Below are 20,366 nucleotides of genomic sequence, written 5' to 3' on the forward strand. Positions count from 1 at the left end.
TGGCTCACTGGGTAGGGCGCTGGCCCCATATACCGAGAGTGGCAGGTTCAAACCTGGCCCCAGCCAGACTGCAACAAAAAATAGCCGGGCGCTGTAGTGGGCACCTGTAGTCCCAGCTACTCGGGGGGCTGAGGCAAGAGAATCTCCTTAGCCCAAGAGAGCTATGACACCACTGCACTCTACCAACGGTGACAAAGTGAGACTCTGTCTCTTAAAAAAAAAAAAAGTTGGAACCATGGTGCACTGTTGTTGGAAATGTCAAATGGTATAGCAGCTATAGAAGAGACTATGGTTGATCCTCAAAAAATTAAAAATAGAATTACCATACGACCTAGCAATACCTTTCCTGGGAATATATCCAAAAGCACTAAAAGCACATTTAAAAAAATCATTTATTATTTTATTTGTAATTGATGAGTAATAATTTTATATTTATGGAGTACAATGTGATGTTTTGATATATGTATACTTTGCGGAATGATTAAATCAAGCAAGTTAACAGATTCATCACCTCACCTATTTTTTTTCTGGTGAGAATGATTTAACTCTACTAGCAATTTTGAAATGTGCAATGCATTATTAACAGCTATGGTCACCAGGCTGTGCAATAGATCACTAAAACTTAACCTTCCTGTTTAACCAAAGCTTCGCATCCTTGGACTAACATCTCCCCTTTTTCCTACCTTTCTCCCATTGACCCTAACCCCTGATAAGGCTACTCTGCTTTTATGAGTTCCACTTTTGTTTTGTTTTCTTTTGAGATAAAGTCTCATTATGTCACCCTCAGTAGAGTGCTATGGCATCACAGCTCACAGCAACCTCAAACTCTTGGGCTTAAGCTATTCTCTTGCCTCAGCCTCCCAGTAGCTGGGACTACAGACACCCACCACAACCCCTGGCTATTTTTGGTGTTGTTGTCGTTGTTACTGTTGTTTTTGTTTAGCAGGCCCTGACTGGGTTTGAACCCACAGTCCCAGTACATGTGGCTGGCATCCTAACCACTGGGCTACAGGTGCTGAGCCTCCACTTTTTTTTTGAGGCAGTGTCTCACTCAGTCAGCATCATAGCTCACAGCAACTTTAAACTCCTGGGCTCAAGAAATCCTCCTGCTGCAGTCTCCCAAATAGCTGAGACTACAGACATCTGCCACAATGCCCGGCTAATTTTTCTATTTTTAGTAGAGCTGAGGTCTCACTTTTGCTCATGCTGGTCTCGAACTCCTGAGCTCAAATAATCCACCCTCCTTGGCCTCCCAGAGTTCTGGGATTACAGGCGTGAGCCACTGCGTATGACCATGAGTTCCAGTTTTTACGATTCCACACAGATGTGAGATCATGCAGTATTTTTTTTGTGGGTGGAAAGCACAAAGAGATATTTGTACACCCATCGATATTCATAGCAGTGTTAGTCACAATAATCAAAAAGTGGGAGCAACCAAAATGGACATCAACAGGTTAATAAATGGTAGTTTACACATATAATGAATTTAGCCCTAAAAAGGAAAAAAATTCTGACACATACTGAAATATGGATGAACCTGGATGATATTATGTTAAATGAAATAATCTAGTCTTAAAAAGACAACTACTGGGCAGCACCCGTAGCTTAGTCGGCAGGGCACCGGCCACATACACCTAGGGTGGCGGGAAAATATAGTCGGGCATTGTGGCGGGCACCTGTAGTCCCAGATACTTGGGAGGGTGTGGCAAAAGAATCACTTAAGCCCAAGAGTTTGAGGTTGTTGTGAGATGTAATGCCATGGCACTCTACTCAGGGCAACAGCTTGAGACTCTGTCTCAAAAACAAACACAAAAACAAAAGACAACTACTATACGATTTTACTTATGTGAAGTATCTATAATGGTTAAACTCCAAAAGCTGGAGAGAGGAAGAAGTTGGGAGCCATTTAACAGATACAGAATTTTAGTTTTGGAAGATGTCAAAGTTCTGGGGAGTAGTTTCATGACAATGCGAACATACTTAACACTATTAATTATCTGTTTAAAAATGGTTAAGATGGGCCAGGCACTGTGGCTCACGCCTATAATCCTAGCACCCTGGGAGGTCCAGGTGGGTAGATTGCTTGAGCTCAGGAGTTCGAGACCAGCCTGAGCAAGAGTGAGATCCCATCTCTACTAAAAATAGAAAAAATAGCCAGATGCTGTGGCAAGTGCCTGTAGTCCTAGCTACTCAGGAGGCTGAAGCAAGAGGATCACCTGAGCTGATGAGTTTGAGGTTGCTGTGAGCTCTGATGATGCCATGGCACTTCATCTAGGATGACAAAATGAGGCTGTCTCAAAAAATAAAAATGGTTAAGATGATAAATTTTATGTTTTTACCATAAAAAAAAGAAGGGCTTTAAGGAGAGCTGCAACAAAGAGACTTAGCCTGAGAAACAGAACAGAGTCAGTCCACTGTCCATGGAATCCAAGAGAGCCGAGTGAGAAAGGCAGACCAATGTTAGCTTCTCTCTTAAGAGAAAGAGTCTTAGCCTCTGGAAATGCATTTTCCTTTCGCAAGCTGCATGCCTGAACCTGAAGAACAGCGCCACATTGTGGGGTGCTTGCTAGAGGGTCAGCCACAGCTTACTGGCTAAACGTGTTATGACCATCAGCCTTGTCTACTCTGCTCTGAGCCAAGATGAAGGAAAGTACTTCTTATTACTTTGTAGTTCAGGATAGTTTCAAGCAGTACTGTGAAAACTATCCAGTCAGGTGTTAATTGTAAAAATACTTTTTAGAATGAAGTTAGTCTAGGGATAAAAGGCAGATACCACTGTTAACTGACCCTGGATAAAATACTTTTTAGAATGAAGTCAGTCTAAGGATAAAAGCCAGATATCATTGTTAACTGATAGAACAGTTGTTGCTGAGGTCCATATTGGATTTAGGTTAAAGAGTATGTCCCAGCATTATGAAATTCTGAAAATTCAACCTCAAAATTCAATTTCAATTCAAAGATTAGTTGATATATACTGAATAAAATGGAATCCTAGAAACCAATTGTAAAAGATGGCTCATCTAATGTATACGTTTTTTACTCAAAATCCAGGCTGATATTTAACCAAACCTTTGCAAATCCAGGCAGAAATTACTTAAACAATTATAGGACAGTGATAGGAGAGCTTAATATCATAGCAATTCATTGGCTTTTAAGTCAAACCAAATTTTAAGATTAAAAAAGAAACACTTTGGCTTGGCGCCTGTGGCTCAAGCAGCTTAGGCACCAGCCACATGCACCTGAGCTGGTGGGTTCGAATCCAGCCCTGGCCCGCCAAACAACAATGACAGCGGCAACCAAAAAATAGCCAGGCGTTGTGGTGGGTGCCTGTAGTCCCAGCTACTTCGGAGGCAGAGGCAAGAGAATCGCTTGAGCCCAGGAATTGTAGGTTGCTGGGAGCTGTGATGCCATGGCACTCTACCCAGGGTGACAACTTGAGGCTCTGTCTCAAAAAAAAAGAAAGAAAGAAAGGGAGGGAGAGAAGGAAGAGAGAGAGAGAGAGAGAGAGAGAGAGAGAGAGAGAGAGAGAGAGAGAGAGAGAGAGAGAGAGAGAGAAGAAAGAAAGAGAAAGAAAGAAAAGAAAAGAAAGAAAGAGAGAAAGAGAGAGAGAAAGCTTTGCACTTTGGGAGGCCAAGGCAGGTGGATTGCTTGAGCTCATGAGTTCCAGACCAGCCTGAGCCAGAGTGAGACTTCATCTAAAAATAGCTGGGCGTTGTGGCAAGTGCCTGTAGTCCCAGAAACTTGGGAGGCTGGGGCAAGAGAATCACTTGAGTCCAAGAGTTTAAGGCTGCTGTGAGCTACGATGCCACAGTACTCTACCAAGGGCGACAAAGGGCAACGAAATGAGACACTATCTCAAAAAAAAAAGAGGGCAGCACCTGTGGCTCAAAGGAGTAGGGTGCAGGCCCCATATGTGGGAGGTGGTAGGTTCAAACCCAGCCCCAGCCAAAAACTACAAAAAAAAAAAAAAAAAGATGATTCAAAGTATATTTTAAAATCCTCAGAGAAGTTTTAAATTTGAAGGTTAAAAAAAACTAAAGTGATGGGCAGCGCCTGTGGCTCAAAGGAGTAGGGCACCAACCCACATGTGGGAGGTGACGGGTTCAAACCCAATCCCTGCCAAAAACAAAAAACAACAACAACAACAACAACAAAAAACTAAAGTGGAAAGACTGCATGAATTGATTATTTAACACATTTCTGTACCTTAGGCATCTGAGATACATAAATATTTGCTGAGTAAAAAATACAGCCAAGTTTAGAAGTGGAATAAGTGCCATCATAATTGTGATTTATAAGTTTATTGATTCTGTTATTAAATTTTAAAGAAAAGAAAGTATAAACAGTTCAATTATTTTGAAGATTTTGCCTTACAAGTGTGTCCAACGTTTTTTCTTCTTTGCTGCATACTGGAAGAAGAGTTATCTTGGGGCACATATTAAATACACAAACACCAAAGAAAGCTGATGAACATAAAAGAGATCTGGGCTGTCCAACCCCAGATAAGGAACACAGTCCTTCCATAATCTGCATGCAGCCAATGGGCTGTCACAGGTTGGACACCCCTGCCAATGACTTAAAATCATTTTCCTATAGGATTGCTGCTTATAGTTATAATTAGTGTTTCCAAAATAGAGATAACATAAATTAGGAAAAATCAACTGCATTCCCCATGCTGAATAGCAAGTAAAACAGACCTATTTAGTTACCATTGTCTGAGGGATTTGGGGATCCCTACCTCTGATCTCATGTAATTTGTGGTTAACATTTTAAAATACATGAACCTCGGCTGTGTGCAGTGGCTCATGCTTGTAATCCTAGCTCTTTGGGTGGCCAAGGTAGGAGGATTGCTTGAACTCAGGAGTTTAAGAACAGCTTTAGCAAGAGCGAGTCTCCACCAAAAAAATTTAAAAAATAAAATAAAATAGGAAAGAAAAATTAGCTGGGCATGGTGATGCACACCTGTACTCCCCTCCCTACTTGGGAGGCTAAGATAGGAGGATCCCCTGAGCCCAGAGTTTGAGGTTTTGTTTGTTTGTTTGTTTTGAGACAGCCTCAAGCTGTCACCCTGGGTAGAGTGCTGTGACATCACAGCTCACAGCAACCTCCAACTCCTGGGCTCAAGTGATTCTCCTGCCTCCGCCTCCCAAGTAGCTGGGACTACAGGCGCCTGCCGCAATGCCCAACTATCCTTTTGGTTGCAGCTGTCATTGTTGTTTGACAGGCCTGGGCTGGATTCGAACCTACCAGCTCGGGTGTATATGGCTGGTGCCTTAGCCACTTGAGCCACAGGCGCTGAGCCAGGAGTTTGAGGTTTTGAGGTTGCAGTGAGCAATATGATGCCATTACACCCTAACAGGGTTTTAGAGGGAGACTCCATCTAAAAAAAAACAACAACAAAGAAAAACAAAGGCCAATCAGGGTGGCTCATGTCTGTAATCCTAGCACTCTGGGAGGCTGAGACAGGAGGATCACTTGAAGTTAGGAGTTCCAGAACAGCTTGAGAAAGAGCAAAACCCTGTCTCTACTAAAAATAGAGAAACTAGCCAGAAGTTGTGGCGGGTGCCTGTAGTCCCAGCTACTCAGGAGGCTGAGACAAGAGGATCACTTCAGCCAAAGAGTTTGAGGTTGCTGTGAGCTATGATGTCATAGCACTCTACCCCGGGAGACAAAGTGAGACTCTGTCTCAAAAAGAAAAAAAGAAAGAAAAAAGAAATAGAATAAAAACCTTGAATTTTTATTGAGATAAACATTTAATTAATTTGTTCATTTTTAAAATTTTATTTATTTATTTAGACAGAGTCTCACTTTGTCGCCCTTGGTAGAGTGCCATGGCGTTATAGCTCACAGAAACCTCAAATGCTTGGGCTCAAGCGATCCTTCTTGCCTCAGCCTCCCAAATTGCTGGGATTATAAGTGCCTGCCACATGCCCAGCTACTTTTAGGGATGGGGGTCTCACTCTGGCTTGCTGGTCTTGAACTCCTGACTTCAAGCAATCTACTGCCTCACCTTGGCCTCCCAGAGTGCTGGGATTACAGGTGTGAGCCACCATGCCTGGCCTAAGACAAACATTTTAATGTTCACATTATTCAAATGCAGCCAAGTGAAATGCTGCGGGAAAAGGTTCTGATGCTGGGTATGCTTAATGTAAAAATGGGTGCCTTTTATATGCTGGGAAACAACTTATTTTGGAAAGTTAGATGCATTTTCCTTCAATGTTATACTGCTCAATGTTTAAATGCCATAGGATGTAAAATATAGGCATGGGGAGTAGAGTATAGGAACAGTGTGAAACTCAGATGCAGAATTTATGGAAACTGGCTGGGATACATTACAGGGCTACTATAATATAGTCCACAAAGGTTCATATGCACATCTGGCACTCTGAGAAAAGTGCCACCAAAGTTGTGGGGGATGGCCATGGAAGGAGAGGATCCTGGCACCTTCTATCTGGCAGATCCTATTGTATTTCTACTTTTGTATGGTAGGCACTGAATTGACAAGTTACAATAACTTCTAAAAGTAACACAACATATAGTATGCATGTTGGTGATTTCAACTACAAACCTCATATTTACTGATTAGAAGTAAGAATATCACTGCTCTATTGCATTAGCTTAAAAATTCAAATGACAGAATATAAAGTAGCTGCTTTTGCTAGGAAGCTCATGTGTGTACAATGGAATCCTCCTTTATGGCAGATGGGAAAAAATGGCAGTCTTTGGGCCAAAGAAGCAATTCTAATGAGGCTCTCACGGTGCCGGTCCACTTTTAAAAATTGAATTAGTTGCCAACATTTAATATAATTACAATGTAAATTTTTTACAAATCATGATAGTCTAGGCTCCTGTAGGAGTCGATGATTCCTACTTTACAAGAAGAAAAATTATGTAATAATCTCTTCTAGAAGAAGATGACAGAATTTTGGAAGATCATGTTGGCCTTGATATCCCTTAGATTATGTTTCCATTGATACCAGTATTCTTATTAGATGAAGAAATTATTATTACTATTATTATTTTTTGAGACAGAGCCTCAAGCTATCGCCCTGGGTAGAGTGCTGTGGCATCATAGCTCACAGCAACCTCCAACTCTTGGACTTAAGTGATTCTCTTGCCTCAGTCTCCCAAGTAGCTGGGACTACAGGCACCTGCCATAATGCCCAGCTATTTTTTGGTCATAGTTGTCATTGTTGTTTGGCAGGCCCAGGCTGGATTCGAACCTGCCAACTCTGGTGTATGTGGCTGACGCCTTAGCTGCTTGAGCTACAGGTGCCGAGCCGAAGAAATTATTATTAGTTGTAAACTAAAGGATTTAAATTTAAGAATAGTAAATAAAATATACATCTTCACTGGCTTAAATATATCAGGTCAAGTGTGATCATTAACTCTGAAGATTTATAGAACATCTGAGGTCACAGAGATAAGATTTGAATGGGACAGGATGTCCCACATTAGTGTCGAATATTAAATTTCAAAAGCAAAAATCCAATACCATTTTTAAAAGTTCATTTTTATCTGGTGTGGTGACTATAGTTCATGCTTATAGTCCCAGCTGCTGGGAAGGATTGAGGTCCCAGGCAACATAGTGAGACACCATCTTAAAAAAAATAGTGGCATGGGCCTGTAGTGTCCCAGCTACTCTGGAGGATCACTTGAGCCCAGGCATTTGGGGCTTCAGAGGGCTATGATTACACCACTGCATTCCAGCCTGGGCAACAGAGCAAGACTCTGTCTCTTAAAAACAAAACAAAACCAGGGTGGCGCCTGTGGCTCAAAGGAGTAAGGTGCCAGCCTCATATGCTGGAGGTGGCAGGTTCAAACCCAGCCCCGGCCAAAAACTGCAAAAAAAAAAAAAAAAAAGAAAAGAAAAGAAAAACCAAAAGTTGAGTTTCTAAAGCATTACGTTATGTTAAAATTCAGCAGAGGACTGAACTCACTTTAGAAGAGATATATGATAGTATTGAAAAAAAGGGCATATTTTGATTAGTAATGATTATCTAACACAGATCAGTTAGTAGTAAAATACTTATTAATTGTAAAGGCCCAATTGTTCTGCAAGACTGGATATATATGCCAGGGAACAGAGGAATTGAGAGATTTGGTTGTCCAAATTTGCAATAAGGATTATTTATGGATGCATTTGGAGCATCGATAAATCCAAATCCATCCTTGACAGCCATCACTTTTCAAAAAAATATCTGTTTAACACATAATTGCTAAAATTATGAGTTCTGCTGCTAGGAAGACCTCTTTTCAGACAGATTTGTTTTTTGTGCTTTCTTGATTAGGTGTATAGGTGGGATACCACATGTACAGAATTTGTCAATGATGTGACATTTGCAAAACCTATACAAGAAGGGGGGAGAAAATTATAAAACTCAAGCTGATGCCATTGTTTGGAGCCCAGAAGGCCATGACACATGGACCAGGCCAAGCAAAAGCATTATTGGCAAGGGAGCCTCCTTGTGCAGCTGCCTAAACACTGACAAGATGTGCTGAACTCCATACAGCAGGAATGCCCCAGCATAGTGGACTTAGGTCCTGTATAAGACTCCAAGTTGCACGATACTCTTCTGAGCTTTGGGGCCTTTGCACATGCTATTCCTTCTGCCTCAGACACTTGGTCCATCTCCTCTTCCTCTGACTACTTCCTTCTCATCCTCGAGAGTTCTGCCTTTAAAAGCTCACGGTGACCTGCCAGACTAGGTTAGGTGCCCTTTGTTTGTTTATTTGTGTCCTCACAATTCCTCCTGGACCTCCCCTTAAAAAACAGTGCTCACACAGAATCATAATTGATTACTTATCCATATCCCTGCACAGACTCAGAACTGCATGAGGCCAGGTGTCCAGTCTGCTCTGCTCACATCTGTATCCCTAAAATGGAATAAGTCACTCCGAAGATGTTGGTTGGATGGTTGAACAAACTACAGTCCAACTCATCTGCTTCTCAGTTCACTCATATACTCTTAGTTGGCTTCTCAGCTGTGGGACTGCCTCATGTTTGTGGACAGGGCTTAAAAGATGGCCAACAACAGCCTTGATGCCTAATAGTGTTTCCCAAGAAGCAGAAATTCTTGGGGCACATGAACCAGGGTTTTTGTATATACCTTGGAGCATCTCAAAACCCTATCTGGAAAGAATGAAACGGAAAGGAGGATGTATGTATATAGAAAGGAGGAGAAAACTTAGAAATATCTCTACAAGACAAAGTGTGTGTGGGGGTGGAGATAATAACATCTTGACCAAAGATCAAGAATCAGAGACTAGAAGTCAGAGAATCTAAGAGGATGGCTGGGAGCGGTGGCTCACGCCTATAATCCTAGCACTCTGGGAGGCCGAAGTGGGTAAATTGCTTGAGCTCACAAGTTCGAGACCACCCTGAGCCAGAGCAAGACCCTGTCTCTATCAAAAATAGAAAAAAACCTAGGCAAGAGGATTGCTTGAGCCCAAGAGTCGGAGGTTGCTGTGAGCGGTGACTACACCATGGCACTCTACCCAGGGCAAAAAAAGAAGATGAAGGAAGTATTTCTTGGAGGAATGAACTCTACAGTGGAACCATGAAGCCACCAGATCCCCTGTGGGTGGGGACATTCATCAGGAAGACTGAGAGGGTGTGCAGAATTAGTAGCAGTCAATAAAAGTTTACATCAACGGAGTTCCATTCTTTCCTGATGACAGGCAACTCCTTTCACCTTTAAAAGTCATGGCTGATCTTGGGTAAGACAGGAAGAGAGTCTTACCCACGGGAGAAAGTAAACGGACAGGGAGGAATAAAGGCAGATACCATGGAATGATGTAAGACCCAAGGGTGAAAGAAACACCAAGAACTGACTCCAGAAGCCAGTATTGCCTTTCCAGCATGGAAGCTGGCCAGATCCCAGCTGGTTGGCAGGAAGCACAGACTGTCCACCCTTCTTGTTGTTAAGGAGCATTGGTTTTTCTCTACCAGGAAAGAGTACAGCTAAAAAACTTTCAAAGACTTTCCAAGGTCCTCAGCATAGAGGACTTATAAAGTCTGTTGTAGCAGCCTCATCTTTAACTGGGCAATTACAATGAAAGAATGAATGGACTGTTTTCTCTGAAATCAGAAGAATCTGGAAAAGAAGAATAAATTCAGGCTCGGCGCCTGTAGCACAGTAGTTACGGCATCAGCCACATACACCTAGGCTAGCAGGTTTGAATCCAGCCCTGGTCAGCTAAACAACGACAATGACAGCTGCAACAAGAAATAGCCAGGCGTTGTGGTGGGCGCCTGAAGTCCCAGCTACCCGGAGGCTGAGGCAAGAGAATCGCTTAAGCCCAAGAGTTTGAGGTTGCTGTGAGCTGTGATTCCACAGCACTCTACCCAGGGCAATATAGTGAGACTCTGTCTCAAAATAAATAAATAAATAAACTCAGCCTGATTCTTCACCAAAAATAAATAAATAAATAAACAAAAATTCCTGAAGTCACGCCTGGCAAAATGGGAACAACCTCTCTCCAGGGGTGAGGTGGCAAGAGCTCTACTTGCAGCAGCTGTTTCAGCCCTTCTTGCCTCTTCTGCATCTGGGCCCCCCAAACCCCAGCTCTCCTTGGTTTGAGTTGGGATGGCTGAGATATTACAGGGGCTGAGCGACGCTGGGCCCCACCTGTCCCATTGGCCCAAGGAGTCTCTAGTAATAAGCCCTGGGTAGGCCTGACTCCAGGAGTGGAGTCATAATCCCCTACAGGGGTGACACCCTGAGGTTCATCAGACAGGGAAGTTACCTCCTCGACCCTCACTGGCAGCCGGCTTCACTTGGATCGGACGATTCATCTGAAAGACATCGGACCAACATACCCATTCAGCATGACTGCCTGGTCCTGCAGCCCTGGCTTCTCCACCCCTGGACTCCTCAGGATCTGAGCCCTAGCCCCTTTGAACTCTGTACTCCACCACTCCCACAATGGGATTGTAGATTTTCTCCAAGATTCCTTCCTTATATCCAAGGATTTAGAAGGTGTTGAACCTGGAAGAGATGGGTGGCAGGAACTCAGGGGCAGCACAGGGTGGAATATGGCAGCTAAAGAGGTTCTTCTACCTTGGGCTCTGGGCAGGGACTATATGAAGCCTGTCCCTCTGGATCCTGGACTTACTTAAAGGCTTTGAGTGAGAGGAATTGTGTAGGAGGGTGGAATTGATAATTCAGATTTATGTTTTATGTCTAAAACCGAGGATATAATGCTATGTGTCACATAGATTAAACAATCTGGGAATCAGACATAGCGCTATCTACCCCCAATGCTGTCATTTCGTGGTTGTAAGTAAGCTGCCCTCTCTCAGATTGAATTTTTCCCCAGGCTTCTGTGTCCCCATAGTCTCTACACTCAACTCCTCTGTCTGCTCCCTGGGCTCCTCTTCGTCAGAGGATGCTGGAGTTTTCCAGGGGCATTATGCTCGGCCTTGTTTGTCTTGCTGTTCCCATTCTTCCCAGCTAGTCTCATCCACACCCACAGCCTCTGCTGCTATCCACACAGGATGACTCAGAATGCCATGTCTCCAGCCCACATTCTCTTCTGAGCTTCAGACCCACGTTCCCAGCTGCTTTCTGGACATCCCACTGGAAAGGCCATGAGCACCTTCACTCAACACGCCCAAGCCAGACCTCTTCTTTTTGCCCACACCTGATCCTCCCAGTCACCAAGCGGTAAACCTGAAAAGCAGCTTGACTTCTCCTTCCATCCCTTCCCCCCTCCAACCAATTTTACCTTTTAATTCAGGGGATCCCTGATCAGGGGTAGATAAGAATCACCCAGAAACCATATTAGATTCTTACATTGGGGATTGTATAGTTTGAAAAAGCTCCTAGGTGATTTCGATATATCCCCCCACATTCCCATCCCCCAACCACCCTGAGTGAGTTCATGATTGAACCCCCATCTCACCTTCCTCTCATGGGTGTTGTGGGGATCACATGAGGTAATGGGGACGCAAAAGGTCTTTGTAAACTGCCAAGAGCTGGGTGCGTGGGATGTGAGGAATTATTGGTGGGGGGCAGAGAGCTGAGTGCCAGGAGGAAAGAACAGCGGCCTTCCTGTTCGTGGAGGAAGGGGTACTGATGCCCATCTGGCCTGAGAAGGTGATGATCTGACCCCCTCCCCTCAGGAAATGCACTGCTTCTGCACCAATCAGGGGCCACTCCATCCCTTACCAATATGCTCGTTGCCGAGACAACAGGCAGCTTCCTGTTACCATAGCCACAAGTGCTACCCAGTAACCATGGTAACGCCCTGGCAGTCACAGTTGAGCAATTTCCTTTGAATCAAATTTGGGGGTAAAGGGGTGGGCAGGTCTTATTTTTAAAAAAATGGGGGGGGGTGTTAAGGGAAACAGGCCAAGCCTAAACCAGCGCAATCCCCCTCCCGCCCCGGGCTCTGACACACCCACCCGCTGGTGGTGGAGCACCTGCAGTGTACCAGGCTGTGGGTGGGGGCCGAGACACCGACAGGACTCAGGTTGCAGTCTAGAGGGGATGACAGATCAATCCAAGCAGATCAGGGCGAGCTGGACAGGTCTGGACTGGCCTGGGCTAGGGACCAGGAGGACAGGACCCGTCCCTGGGCATGGCCACCTGTGATTGTGGAGGAGAGACCAAGACACAGAGCCATGGAGAGCAGAGACACAGGGAGAGATGAAGAAACACAGGAAGACAGAAACGATGAGAAAAAAAGAGACAGACCTCAAAAGGAACAAGGAAAGAGAGTTACTGGTGGAGGTGGGAAGGAAATGTGGGAATGGGGGTCAGAAAGCAGGTGCAGGAGAGGCAGGGAGGAGCCTGGTGGGAAAGAAGAGGACTGGAAGCCTGGGCTAGAGGGCAGTGAGAGTGAGCAAGACCATCATTATTTTATTAGTTCTTAAATAGATCCTGAGACTTTCTCTGGAGCCCAGAGTGACAAGCACATGTGACAGCAGCAGTTTCCATGGCAGCTGCCTCCCTAGCTGACTTTCCTGGGAGATGGTGCTCTGGGGGACACCCCTTTGCCTCCTCCCACCCGCTTCACCACCCTTGGGTGTAGAGTGGACACTGGGTGTAATGTACACGTCTCCCATGGACGTGGCCTAGGTCTTCTACTGCTCAGGCATGCTGCCAGCATTTCCCGACCAGGCTGGGCACTTCAGGGGAAACGGTGATGGCCTAGATGGGGACCCTCTCCTTATAAGCTCATAGAGGGGAAGATAATGTCACCACTTCCTGAGAACCCACTATGTGCCTGGGCAACTTTGTATACATTATCTCTAAATCCTTTCACCTGCTCTGTAAGGGAATACCATTGTCCCATATTAGAGATGAGAAAGCTGAGACTGAGGGAAGTTAAATAAATCACTTGTCTAAGATCACATTTGCCCCAGGTCTGTCTCACACTGAAGTCCATGATTTTTGCGTTGTGTTTCTCAATTCCATCCTTAAGATATGAACAGAAATAATGAGGGATAGAGGGAGCAGGGCCTTGGGGGAGTGTAAGGTAAAGAGCTGTGAGAGAGGCCAACTCCAGCTGGAAAGGGTAATCTGGGGAAAGTGTCATGAAGGAGGCAATGTTTGATCTGAGCCTTGCAGGACTGGGGTTATTGACCATATGGAGATAATGGAAGAGATAGGGCTGGTGGCTGAGCACTTTAGATGGCTGGGGAAAGGACAGGGAGCTGAAGTTCAGAAGGAGGAAGGGCTCTGGTGAGTAGCTGGCATGGGTAGCCAGAGTAGAACAAATTGTTTCCAAGTCAGATAGATGTAGGTTTAAATCCTGATTCCATCACTGGCAAGTTCCCTAAGGTCTCTGAGCTTGAGTAACCACCTTAGTAAAAGAGGGAATCATGATTCTACCTTTCAAGGTTGTGGCAAAAATGACATTGGCTAGGTCTTAGTAGCTGTACCACATAGAATGTTGGGTTTTGTTTTTGTTTTTGTTTGTTTTTTTTTAATGGAAGGATATGAAACTGAAAGCTAGGCATGGCCAGATCAGGGCAGTCTGTGAAACCCATGTCAAAGAATTTTGACTTTGTGGTATTTCAAAAGCCAAGAGAATCCAGGGAAGGATTTTAATTAGGGGAATGATCTGTCGAATTTGTTCGATGAAGGTTGCTATAGGGTGGCTGTCTCACTAGGGAGAGAAAGGATTAGAAAGAGAGTAATTAGAGGCAGGAAGATCAGTGACACAGGCAAGAGGTGAGCATGATCTGGATAGAAGGAAATGAATAGGCTCAAGACATGTTTAGGAAGAATTAACTGAACTATGGTTCTTATTTATTTATTTATTTTTAGAGACTCTCTTTTTTTTTTTTTTTGTAGAGACAGAGTCTCACTTTATGGCCCTCGGTAGAGTGCCGTGGTGTCACACAGCTCACAGCAACCTCCAACTCCTGGGCTTAAGCGATTCTCTTGCCTCAGCCTCCCGAGTAGCTGGGACTACAGGTGCCCACCACAACGCCCGGCTATTTTCTGGTTGCAGTTCAGCTGGGGCCGGGTTTGAACCTGCTACCCTCGGTATATGGGGCTGGCGCCCAACCGACTGAGCCACAGGCGCCGCCCTAGAGACTCTCTTTTTTTAGGGTCTCTCTCTGTCACCCAGGCTGGAGTGCAATGGCACAATCACAGCTCATTGTAACCTCAAATTCCTGGGCTCAAGTGCCCACCAGTACACCTGGATAATTTCTTTTTTTTATTTGGCTAGGGCTGGGTTTGAACCCTCCACCTCTGGCATATGGGGCCAGCGCCCTACTCCTTTGAGCCACAGGTGCTGCCAATAATTTTGTTGTATAGTTCAATTGGATGTGGGGACCCATGGAGAGGATAGCATGTTGGCTGACACTTGGGTCCACAGTTTAGGAATAGGGGAAGTTGGGAGTTTGGGAGTTTGGAGGTACAGAGAAGTTCCTGGGGGCAGGAATCCAGGAGAATGAAAACAGAGCTGGGGAGAGTAGTGCTCCCCAGGGCTCTGAACCTTGGTTGTGGAGGACACCTGGGACTTAGGTATGCTATGTGTGGCTGGAGGAGAAAGCCTACATGAGCTTCCTAGTCACTCTGCCCTGCCTCATCCCTGCCACAGGCAGGGGATAAACATGAGAATGGGGTGAGCTAATCAGTTCTCTAATCCTCTGAGGAAAAGAGAACTCTGCCTCCTGGGCCAAGAACTCATCATGGGACTTCAGGTGAGCCCTGGCTGAGCACCTGTTTCCTTGGGTTTCTCAGGTAGAGTCCAGGCCCATTTCTTCAGGGCCTAGCTCTGGAGGGAAATCAAGGTAGAGAATGTAAAAAAGAACAACCTGTTCTAGGCAATGGATTTGGGCAAGTCAGAGGCAGCTCAGACATTCACAAGGTCATGGTCCTTCTAACCGGGAGGGCAGAAGAGAAAGCAAGCCCTACCTCAGCTTCCTGCTCGACTTGTCTAAAAGTCCTGCCTTTGGGCTCAGCATTGCCCTCTTCAAACTCTTCCGTCCTGATGCCATCTATTCCTTCCACTCAGCGCTCACATTCTCAGCACTGTCTTCTCCATGAGAAGAGAGTTTAGGTGGGTCTGGGGGATGTATCATGAGGTACAAGGAAGAGTGGGACAGAAGAAAGCAAACCTGATCATTTGTAGCACTCCCTTCTCTAATTCAATCCAGGATCAAGTCCCATTAGTTCAAGAACCTACATGGCTATCCTAAATAGCTCTCCAATCCGTCCTCGTCTCCCATTCCTGCCCTATCCCTGGCTCTAGGCCAGATCATCATTCACCTGCACTCAAACCACAGTAACCTAAAGGGTCTTTTAAAACCAGTCTCTCACTCTTCTCTATCTAAAATCCCCCCAAATCCTCCCATTGTGTGGCTCCTGATAAAGCCTAAAATCCCATGACTGGTGGCCGAAGTGTGAGTCTTTCTTTTTTTTTTAAACTGATGTTTATTTTCCTCCTTTATTTCCATCTTGTTTAAGAGCTTGTGGAAGAACAGCTTAAGACCACTCCGTGGTTGTTCCTACCCATTCAGTGGCCTGAGCAGTGGGAGCTGCAGACCGGTCTTCAGTGGCGGGCTGGGTGCTCCAGTCTGCAGTGGGGAACTGCTGAGTAGGCACAGAGGGCACTTGCAGCCTTCTGACCAGTCTGCAACCTCTGGTTGTGTAGCAGTAAACTCAGGAGCTGGGGCAGTCCATTCACCCTGAAATTCCTCCTTGGTCCCAGCTTTCTCAGCAGCAGCCTGCTCTTCCTTTTCAATCTCTTCAGGATCTCTGTAGAAATAGAGATCTGGCATGACCTCCCACGGATGTTCACGGGAGATGGTGCCACGCGTGCGGAGAACTTCCCGGGCCAGCATCCACCACATCAAACCTACTGAGGGAGCTCCCTTGTTGTTGCAAGGGATGGCGATGTCCACATAATGCAGAGGAGAATCTGTGTTACACAGAGCAATGGTAGGCAGGTAAACATAAGATGCCTCTGTGAGAGGCTGGTGGTCAGCCCTGGGATCAGTAACCACTAGAAGACGAGGCTCCCGGAAGGCTGCCTGGATCTGGTTAGTGAAGGTTCCGGGAGTGAAGCGGCCAGCAATAGGAGTGGCTCGAGTGGCAGCAGCAAACTTCAGCACAGCTCGCTGGCCTGTATTCCTGGAGGATCTGACACTGACATCGGCAGGGTTTTCAATGGCAACAATGGCCCGAGCTGCCAACAGAGGCTTCTCCCAGGTCCTCTTCAGATTTATGATGTAGACACCATCACTGTTCCTTTTGTAGTTGTACTGTTCCATTTGGAAGGCAAGATTGGTGCCACCTAAGTGGGTTCCTGCTGCAAGGAATTTGAGGACATCCTCCTCCTTCATTTGCAGGACATCAAGGGCTCCAGACATTGTGAAAATTTCCCTTTAAGTTACGGTGGGAATCCAGAACAATGCCGGATGGGCCCTCCCTGAGCAGCGCCGAAAAGGAAATGCGAGTCTTTCTTGCCTTCCCTGCTACCCAACATGCACAATACTCTCCGCTCACATGGAGTCTCAGCCCTCTGCTGGACACCTTCCCTGCTGGTTTTCACATTATCCCTAGAATTCCAGAAATGGTCTTTGTCTTCCAGGCCTCAAATATGATGAGATGTGATCATCATTCAGTTCAGCTAGCATCTCCTCTCTCCCCACTCCTGCTGCCTCTTTTACATGCTCAGATATAAACCCCAGGGAGGCTCCTTCCTGGGCTGGAAGCTTCTTGAGGGCAAAGACTGACACTCATCCACACGGTGCCTTTGCATGAATTACAAAATGGCACTCCCCCAACACTGGGGATAAATTAGAAAATGTGTGTCCTTTCCTCTGAACTGACACAGCATCCAAACGTGCTTGGCTTGGTCAATAGACCATGACTGGATTTTTGCCCCTATTTGCCCTCTCTATCCAAGCTGTCTTGTGCAGGGCAAAAGCAAATACGCTCCCCTACTGTCTCCTTCACAGTGTTTGAATGGATAGCTTCCCAAAGGAAGGGAGGTCATAAACAGAGACAGACAAAGAAGGGGACACCCTCTGAAGTGGGATTGAAGTTGGGCCTCACCCTCTTCAGGTGGATTCTGGAGCCCAAAATGAGGCTGAAAGAAGTAGCTCCAGCTTCGTGGGGAAGAGGCTGCAGGAGATGGGAGCCAGGTGGGACAGAGCTCTAAGTTTGAAGGAAGCCCAAGTAAAGATGCTACGCTTTGATAGGTGATGGAAATTGGTAGGAGCAAGTGAAGAGGGGCCAAGAGGTGGTCTCAGCCCATCAGATCCCATGAAATTTCCCCTGGGAGTCCAGGCTTTCTCTTTGGCGGTTGACCCAGCCTTTCCTGGTCCCATGGTGGCAGTCCTGCCTGACTATAACAGGAGCTCAGACTGAAATCTTGTCCCTGCTTCTCCAACAGGTGGCAGCTATGCCGAGGACCCAGGGCCTGCAGACAGCTGGGCACCCTCCTCCTTCCCTGCTGCTGGGCCTAAGGCCAGATGACTAAAGTTGTTACTGCCCCTGGCAGGCCCAGAGCAAAGACTGATGGCACGGACATTGCTGGGGCTGGCCAACGCAGCCATTGATTTTCATTTATGGGTATAATTAAATATTAATTTTCACTTTGTTAAGCTGGGGAGGGTGAATAAAGCCAGTCCTGGTGGTAGCAGAGGAAGCTAGACCACACTGGAATTTGAAGATGGAAAGGTGGGAGTGGGAAGATGTTCTCAGTCATCATTCTTTCTAGACCTGAGACCTCTCTGTCACAAAGCCGGCTCAGGTACCAGCGCAGTTGTTAAGTGAATGAGCTCTGGAGTCAGACTAAATGGGCTCAAAGTCCAGTTCTTCCCATTAGTAGCTATGTGACCTTTTCATGTCTCATCTGTAAACTAGTAATGCCAATAACCACAACAATACCTTCCTCACAGAGGATTAAGTGACTTAGTACACGTAAAATGCTAGGAACACTGGTACTGATAAATGTTAGTTATTACTATTTTGCTTTTCTAGCCCAGAAACTCTCCCAGTACTCTAGGGCTTCATAGCCCTTATTTCAGGGGCCCTCAGCATCACGGAGCTTCCCAGGTATCCCTCATCTAGTGGAGTCCTGTGGTTTATGGAGGAGAGGATTTTTTTTCCTCCCAAAGTTCATCTAAAAATTTTTTTTAGTGCCTCTTATTTGCTTTCCGTAAAAAGCCCAACCTCCTCAGGCTGGCATTCGAAGTTTCCTATTCAACTGGTGCTCTCTATAGATCTCCCCAGTGGGCCTCATGCTCACATGGGCCTCCCACACAGTCCCAGCCCCGTTTCACATCCACCTGCTCCTTCCGTCTCTGCACCTTTCCCATGCTGTTTTCCACATGGAACACTACAGCTGTCTCATTGACTCTCAGTTCTAACAGCAGAAGCCATTTGCTCCCGTGGCTAGATGAATGATGACTTCTACTACTACTCCCACTGATGCTGCTGTTACTTGTTACTACTACCACTAGCTAGTAGCACATTGAGTGCTCATATCTGCCGAGAACAGTGCTAAGGACGTTACATGACTTAGCTTATTTAATTATTAAAAAACCCTGAGTTCAACTTTACAGATGAGGAAACTAAGGCTTAAGGTAAAGACTTGTCCAAGGTTGCAGAGCTAATGGGTGGTGGGGCATAGATCCACACCCAGGTCTGTCTGACTCTAGAGCCTGCATGTACAGTAATGGTAAGTTGGTGTTCCTTTGCACTGAGTCCCCAAGAGTGAGGTTTAAGTTGTTTCAGTTACTAAGATTGATTCTAAAATTTGATACCCCATCAACAGCTTGATCCCCTCTTGGCAAAGCTAATTCCATTGCTGGGCAGCTCCAATTCAGACAAGTGACTTTTCTTTACACTGACCTGATATCCCTGTCTGTTGTTTAATATTCACTGATCCTAATCCTGCCTTCTGGGGCCACTCATAGAAAACTAGAACTCAGAATCTGAAGGCAGTTACCCGCACCCCAACAGTAATACTTATTGGGGTCTTACTCTGTCCCAGATACTTGCTAAGCCTCAATTAATCCTCACTATAGCCCAGTGAGCTAGGTGTTAGTATAACCTACTTCTTATAGATCAAGGAAATTAAAGGTCAAGAGTCTGATTAATGTATCCAGAGACATAGAAATGAAACTGATAAATAGCAGAGCTGGGATTCAAATCCAATACTGTAAGACTCAACAACCAGTATTCTCAGTTATTATGTTATTATGCCTCCCTATTAAAGTCCCACTAAAACCTCTCTTTTCTAGTTAAATACCCCTAATTCCTTCACACTATAATTCCATGATTTATTTTGTATCTTTACTTCAACCTGGTCTCTTTTTGGCAGGCAAATCATTCTTTTAAATCTGTAGCCTAGAACTGGACATAGTCCTGAGTTTGGGTTGCCTGTGGTATTTGATTGTGCTCAGTTGTAGACATAACACTCCATGGACAAGAGAAAACCTAGCATGACTCACTCTTGGTAAACCCATGCTAGTTCCTAACAATCACTACTTCTTTCTACTGCTTGGTCAGTGGGTCCAAGCAAAACTTTTCCTTTTGTTCAGTGATTATCCACTAGCCAAGACCAGATCAGGGACCACTGGTGCCTATAAACCTTGCTGTCCATAGACGCAGGTCTCCCTAATTTTAGCCAACTGTTTGCAGTGTGGAAGGAAGACAATCTTGGTGAGTTAAGGCACCTCCCCCAAAAAACTATTTTAGGAAGAGAACCAGATGGAAGTGCCATCAAGGACCCTGGGATTGGAGAAAATGTTGTACTAGCCTAGTAGAGCCTTTACTCCATATAGGAGTGTGCATACATAATCACAACAGTGACAAATGACATCTGATGCTATGATTTTAGCCAAGGTGAACAAATTCTAGCTTAGCCTACAATACTCCTAAAAGATG

General features: G+C 45.4%; 1 protein-coding gene and 1 pseudogene across 7 annotated transcripts in view; both read right to left on the reverse strand.

Moving 5' to 3' along the window:
- CELF6 (CUGBP Elav-like family member 6) overlaps nucleotides 1-20,366 on the reverse strand; it is a 35,984-nt gene that overhangs the window by 11,181 nt on the left and 4,437 nt on the right. For 5 of the 6 annotated variants that reach the window (XM_053595120.1, XM_053595115.1, XM_053595119.1 and 2 more), the window contains exon 3: nucleotides 10,750-10,798. In XM_053595120.1, the coding sequence (XP_053451095.1) occupies nucleotides 10,750-10,798 (49 nt within the window). Of the gene's footprint in view, nucleotides 1-10,749; nucleotides 10,799-11,907; nucleotides 12,112-20,366 lie in introns of those variants that run through there. The other variant, XM_053595121.1, reaches the window with a different exon arrangement.
- LOC128588375 (40S ribosomal protein SA-like) lies at nucleotides 15,900-16,934 on the reverse strand (annotated as a pseudogene). Its single transcript, XR_008380765.1, has one exon. The product of XR_008380765.1 is annotated as a 40S ribosomal protein SA-like (transcript).

The sequence above is a fragment of the Nycticebus coucang genome, chromosome 6, assembly GCF_027406575.1.
Source record: "Nycticebus coucang isolate mNycCou1 chromosome 6, mNycCou1.pri, whole genome shotgun sequence".
Classification (NCBI taxonomy): domain Eukaryota; kingdom Metazoa; phylum Chordata; class Mammalia; order Primates; family Lorisidae; genus Nycticebus; species Nycticebus coucang.